Source organism: Bison bison, unplaced genomic scaffold (genome assembly GCF_000754665.1).
Source record: "Bison bison bison isolate TAMUID 2011002044 unplaced genomic scaffold, Bison_UMD1.0 scf7180017864516, whole genome shotgun sequence".
NCBI classification, from domain to species: domain Eukaryota; kingdom Metazoa; phylum Chordata; class Mammalia; order Artiodactyla; family Bovidae; genus Bison; species Bison bison.
The window spans coordinates 7,467,454-7,473,813 of NW_011495069.1; the positions used below are offsets into that span (position 1 = coordinate 7,467,454).

The 6,360-nt window shown below is 53.5% G+C and overlaps 1 protein-coding gene across 1 annotated transcript in view; it reads right to left on the reverse strand.

Moving 5' to 3' along the window:
• The window catches only part of RUNX3 (runt-related transcription factor 3), a gene marked incomplete at its 5' end in the record, with an annotated part of 31,580 nt that extends 25,220 nt beyond the window's left edge, over window positions 1-6,360 (reverse strand). The window contains 2 exons of the mRNA XM_010830246.1: window positions 4,147-4,303; window positions 6,244-6,360. Of these exons, the coding sequence (XP_010828548.1) occupies window positions 4,147-4,303; window positions 6,244-6,360 (274 nt within the window). The remainder of the gene's footprint in view (window positions 1-4,146; window positions 4,304-6,243) is intronic.

The following is a 6,360-nucleotide window of genomic DNA, read 5'->3' on the forward strand; positions in this document are numbered from 1 at the left end:
GGACTGTGGGCAGGTGGCCCTGCAAGTGGGGGCCGGAGTCCTAGTCTGGAGATTGCTGCTCTGTGGGGCTGAGAACGGCGTCCAGACTTTGCCAGAGGACCCGGGTTTCGGTTGCTGAATGCGGCAGAACGTGGTGAGGTCTGGCAGCGTGGTGCTGGGCAAGTCTCTGTCCCTCTAGGCCTGGGTTCCTGTGGAACGAGTCCCCGCCCCTGGGGCTTCATGGACAGGGGGAGGACGCATCTCTGGGGGCCTCTGGATTTGTTCAGGGTCGACCAAGAAGCCATCTACTCCTCTCCCACCAGCGGTCCCCCTAAGCCTGTGTCCACAATCGCATTCCAAATTTCTTGCCACACACTGAGGTTTCTTTTTAACCAGTTCATGACAGTTCAGTTCTTTTCATCTTCACCTAGGCCAGTAGCCCCCTCCTCAGTTCAGTTCAGTTCAGTTCAGCCAGTCAGTCGTGTCTGACTCTTTGCGACCCCAGGGACTAAAGCACGCCAGGCGTCCCTGTCCATCACCAACTCCCGAAGTTTACTCAAACTCAGGTCCATTGAGTCAGTGATGCCACCCAACCACCTCATCTTCTGTTGTCCCCTTCTCCTTCTACCTTCAATTTTTTCTAGCATCAGGGTCTTTTCCAGTGAGTCAGTTCTTCCCCTCAGGTGGCCAAAGTATTGGGAGTTTCAGCTTCAGCATCAGTCCTTCCAATGAATATTTACTGATTTCCTTTAGGATGGACTGGTTGGATCTCCTTGCAGTCCAAGGGACTCTCAAGAGTCTTCTCCAACACCACAGTTCAAAAGCATCAATTCTTTGGTGCTCAGCTAAAAACCACAGCTTTGACTAGGGGCCATTTTGGGAGTTTATGGTGCGTGGTCCTCAAGGGGTGGGATGTGGTGGGTGGGGAGATACAAATATCAAGCACTGCACAAGGCAATGGATTATTCACTCCTTCTGTGTGAAAAGCAGCTTACAGACAGTCTCTGAGCCATGAGCCTAACTCAGTTTTACATAAAACAGAAGTTTTTGCACTCTTTTAACATCTATTGAATTTTCCAGGCAAGAAGATAGTTCCTTAATTGTTTCAAAAAATTTTTGCTCAGAGTTTTGCCAAAAATTTCTCACAGCTTCAGCAAATTGTGACCCTGGCGACGGTGCCACATTCAGACTTTGAGTCACGTACACCTGGCCTGTAGGGTTGGAGGTCACAGGGCTTCCGCTAGAGGTGCAAACATCCATCCACCCCACAGTGTCTGTCTGCTCCAACATTTACATATTCAAATAGATACATTGTGATAAGTTACTTTTCCTTTCTCTCCATTAGAGTTATGGAATTATATCAATTTTGAAAATGCATGTAGGTGGATAGATTACGACGATATCATGCACATTTCAACCGTAGGATGGTAGAGGGCATGTTGCAAAAATCTTCTGTGAGAAGGGGTGCTGCGTCTGGCAGGGCGGGGACATCAGCCCTAATCACTGCAGGAGAATGACTTGGTTTCCTTCCCTTTCTTCTCTTGGTTTACACTTTCAGGCTTATCATGAGAGCTCTGTGGTAGTTCTGTGTATATGTCTTGCAAGGAAATCTCTTTCTTAGAATTAAGGCAGGATCATGGGATAAAAAGCAAGGAGATGAACAGAAGTTTCCATCCGGCTTCTTAAGTTCTGGCAGAAGTCAGAGAGCCAGGGAAAGGCTTGGAGTCCCAAACCCCAGGCTGTCCTGATTCCTAACGTGGCCCAAACTGTCTGTGTCAACGACCGATGTGTTCGTGGGAGGGAATTTCCCAATGGGCAGGCTGGGCGCAGCAGAGGTGCGGCTGCGTGCCACAGGACCCCTGTGTCCTCCTTCCTCACTGCCAGCCGCCTCCACTTCTCCCACTCAACAATTCACATCTTCTGGTTTTCCCCCACCCCTGCCCAAACCACACCATAATCAGAGAATCAGTGACTGTCACCACTCAAAGAGACTTCAAAGGTCTCCTCCAGTCCCAGGCACCTGAAGTAACACAGTCTCTAACCTGTATCCCGTTCTCAGCAGGTGCCAACCGATACACTAGTACCAGTTTCCCTAATGCTCTAAGAAATCCCACAAGGGAGGTACGAGTATTGCCCCATTTTACAGATGAGGCAACAACCGAGACACACAGAGGTTAGTAAGCCATTTGCTCAGTGTTATCCAGCCAGTCACCAGCAGAGCTGGGACTGGAACCGGGTTGGTTGGTCGCAAAGCCCAGGCTGACCGATGAGCCTCCGAGGTCTGCAAGGCTCATCGAGCTCCACGGGCATCGGAACTCCCACTCAGGCCTCTTCTGCCTCCTAGGACCGCTGAGACTGGAGACAGAATGGAGTTTGTAAGCTCCACCTCCTGCACCTCCCAGAGTCAGGATCCCAGCCTCCCTCCACAGGGCCTCCTCCAAGAGCCCGCGGCTGAATGATGCTTTGGAAACCTAGCTCCCTCTCTGTGGGCCTTGCGGGGTGGGTGCAGGTCTGTGGGTATAAATACTACCAAGAAATAATTTTCAGTGGAGGGGATGGCCAGGTGAGGTCTCAGGAACACACAGAATAACCAACTTGTCACTTTCCAGGAGAGGGAGTGGGGGACACTCCTGACGCTTCGCTGGGCTCCCAGCACTGACTGCCCCTTCTGCTGCAGCTCCAGGGGGCCTCCACAGCCACTGCTGGACCCGGCCACCGCCCGAGACCCAACCGCACCCAACCGCACCCGAACGAGCCCCCGCCGACCAGTGGCCCGACTCTCCACTTGGGGCTGGGGCTGGGATTAAGTTGCAAAAGGCTTGAGAGATTGGGAATGACAAAGGGGGCTTGGAGACTAATTAGGAGCAGCAATGAAAGCTTAATTCATAAAAGCAAACATTTTCCATCCATCAACCTGCAACCAGTTAAGGGCAACGTTTGAAAGAAATCTGTGCGTGGGGAAGGGAGCCAACAGGAACAGGAAATGTTTGAAAGAATGTAAACTATTTCAGTTTCATAAAAAAGTAACAAGTAAACAGTTATTACATGCAAATAATGCCCTGGTTTTAATTAATGCTGAAAAGTCAAAATATGTTTGACATTTGTATGTATACATTGAACGGCTGGAGAGGAAAAAATGGTGCCCAGATGCCCGTTTCCGAGCTGGGCTGGCGGCTCAGAGGGAACTAAAACCTTAAGAAGGTCTTGTTTATTGGTGATGAAAAGTACAATTCTGCCTCAGCCTCTGTGGAGACTGGAAGCAGAGGGAACCTAGCTAGCTTTCTTAACGAGCTGGAGGGGTCGGCTGGTTGCCTGGAAAGGACACTCCCCGCTTTTAGCTTTTCGGCAGCCTGGTCTTAAAGGGCCAGCAAGCCCTTAAGTCTCCATTTCGCCCCGGCCGGGGTTCTAGGATTTCTTAATCCAGAAGTGATGATGGGGTTTCAGGTCCCAGCCGCCTCCCACTCAATAGCCCCTGGCGGCAGCCACAGTGGCGTCTGGTCCTGCCTTCCCTCATAATGCCCCAGGAAGATCAGATAGGCAGGGTGGCACACCAGCCTTGTTTCTAGAGTGGGAGATGGCAGCCTTCAAGCTCTGCTTTCCAGCACCCAGCATCCTGCACTGCTATTCGTTTTTTTTTTTTCTTTTCTAAACCACCTTAAGGTTCAAAGGGGCTGGCGAAACTGTGGCTTCGGGAGACCACAGCTGGGGAGAGGCAGCCTCAAAGTGTCGGGGAGACTCCACCCCAGTGGAGAGAGTGGTTGGGGTGTTCGGGGCCCCAAAGACCAAGGATTTGTCTAAACCAGCTTCTAAGTAAAGCGCCGCGCCATAAAGACCCACGAGGCCCCATTTTGAGCTTGTTGGTCCACGATCTCCCAGCATCTTTTGTGAGGCTGAGGTGCTTAATTGGGAAAGAGGGGAGACGCAGAAGGCTTCACAAGTTAGTAAACCCCAGAAACGGGAAGAAAACTGTGTCTTTTCTGGCCAAGGACCCTAACTTTCTCCACGTCTTCAAAAGGGTCTGAAACACCTTAAGGAGTTCCAAACTAATGTTTTGGACAGAGCTGGGCCTGGAGACCTGCTTCGAGGGCTTCTGCAAGGACCCCAAAACCTCGTTCTCAGCTTACTTCCCTGCGCCTCTGCCATCGCCAAAGTCGCCCTTCCGCTCACCTCGCCCACTGCGGCCCACGAAGCGGAGGTCATTGAACCTGGCCACCTGGTTCTTCATGACGGCCGAGGCGTTGCGCAGCTCAGCAGAGTAGTTCTCGTCGTTGCCCGCCATCACTGTCACCACCGTTCCATCCGGCACGTCCCCCAGCGCCACCACCTGAGGGCACGGGGGCAGGGGGACAGCTTAGGCAGGTAGGAGAGGCCAGCGAAAGAAGGGGAGGGGCAGGGTCAGCAGCTCCCCTACGCGGCCCAGGCGCAGTGCGGATTTTTCAAATGTGGGGGTGGATTAGAGGCTTAAAAACGATAGACACTTGCGCCCCCACCCCCAATACCACAAAAATCAGAAGGCAAAAATCTCTACTTTCCACACCCAAATCCTACATCAACTGGTTAAGTCACGTCCCGAAGAACTGATCCTTTCAATGCAATGAAACCTAAGTGAAAGCGAGGAATGAGCACAGCCGCTATGTCCTGGGGTGCAGTTCCTCTCTTCCCTTCAGCTTGAGCAAAAGAGGAATCAACATGCTCCTAGCAACCGAGACTCTGAGTGAAAATAATATCAACAACAACAATAACGGGACTGCTCCCCCACATTCAATTAATGCAAGAGCCCTTTGGGGTATGAAATGGGGCCCCGAAATGCGGCCCAGGCCCAGTTTATCTGCCTCTGCAGAGCCTGAATTCGTTATGCAGGGAAAATGCAAAACGCAAAACAAACTGCTGTTTTGAGAGGGGCTGCCCAGAAATCCCCTTTAAAGTGAGAGAGGGGCTTCTGATAGCAGGAGGATGCACCTGCTGGGGAATTGCAAAATGAAGGTGGAGATGCCCCTCTAACACAGTCTTCCCCACCCCAGGCCCCAAGGAGCGTGGAGAGGCAGATGCCTTTTGCAAAGGAAATCAGACTGCAAAGGCAGTCACAGCCATTTAAACGTGGCCACCGCGTGCAGGGACTAGGGATCCAGATGGTAAAAATTTCAAGGAGAAAATGTTTGGGGTCTGATTAAAAAGGCCAGATTTCCTGTCAACATCCTGTCTTCTTTTAATTTCAAAGATTCCTTTTAAGCTCCAAGTGACAGTAAAACCTCCGATCTGAGGATTAAAGTCACACGGGCCTCCCCCTTCCCCTCCTCCCCGGGAGATTTTCCCCAGTGGTATTTTAAGATGTCACCCGGGAGACCTCAAAGAGCCACTCATCCCTTTTTCCAATTTGGAGTCGTCTTAATGGGACCGAAGACGGCCTCGGCTGCCAGGAGCCGCTGTTTCCAGCCACCTTGGGCACCCGCCACCCCCAGCCGCTGGCCCTTCCTGCGTTGCCCTTTCTCACGGCAGCTGTGAGAGGTTTAGGGGAAAACCAAGGCGTTTTCGTTTCATCTCGCTGCCCCCTTAAAAAAAAATGAAAATGAAACAGTCGCCTACTCCCCAGCAAAGAGAAAAAAGCTCCTCGGGATGGCTACTAGGGGCTGCCAGGGGTGGGAGCGCACCGCCCCCCTCCCCCAATCTCGGTCTGACATTCGGGTTCCAGGCCAGCAATCGTTTAGGGTTCAGGGCCCCCCATCACGGCCTGGAGCCTCCCGGTGTAAAATTTCAGAAGCCAGGAGTTGACGGTGTGAGCAGGAAGTGTTTTCTGAGAGCCGTGCAGGAGGAGGGGTGCGGGCAGGGGAAGGTAGGCCCTCTCCCACCCTCCGCACCCCGCGTCCGGGGTCCTCGCCCGGGTCCCAGGGCTCCTCTCTGCCCTGCTCGCTGCCCGCAGGGCTGTATCCGAGAGATCCGGTTGGGGAAGAGCGAAACCCCATCCGCCCGTTTCCGCATCAACGGTCTCTCCGCAGGGCCCCTCTTCTCCACCACCCCAAGACCGAAGAAGGCAAAGCCCTTAAAAAGTCATCCGTGCCGGGTGCATTCTAGAGTGTATGCCCAAGCCCCCGGGTGGAGCGCGCAAAAGCTCCGGGGGGCCCGGCGGCCGGGCTCTCACCCCTGGGGTCTCTCGGGAGCCTCCCTTCCCCTCCCTTTTCCGGGGCTTTGACTCCTGCAGCGGAGACGCCCGGAGCTGCCTGGCCGGTGTCCTCCCGCCCGGGGGTGAAGGGCCTCCCCCGCACTCACCTTGAAGGCGACGGGCAGCGTCTTGTTGCAACGCCAGTGCGAGGGCAGTACGGAGCAGAGGAAGTTGGGGCTGTCTGTGCGCACGAGCTCGCCCGCGTGGTCCGCCAGCACATCCAC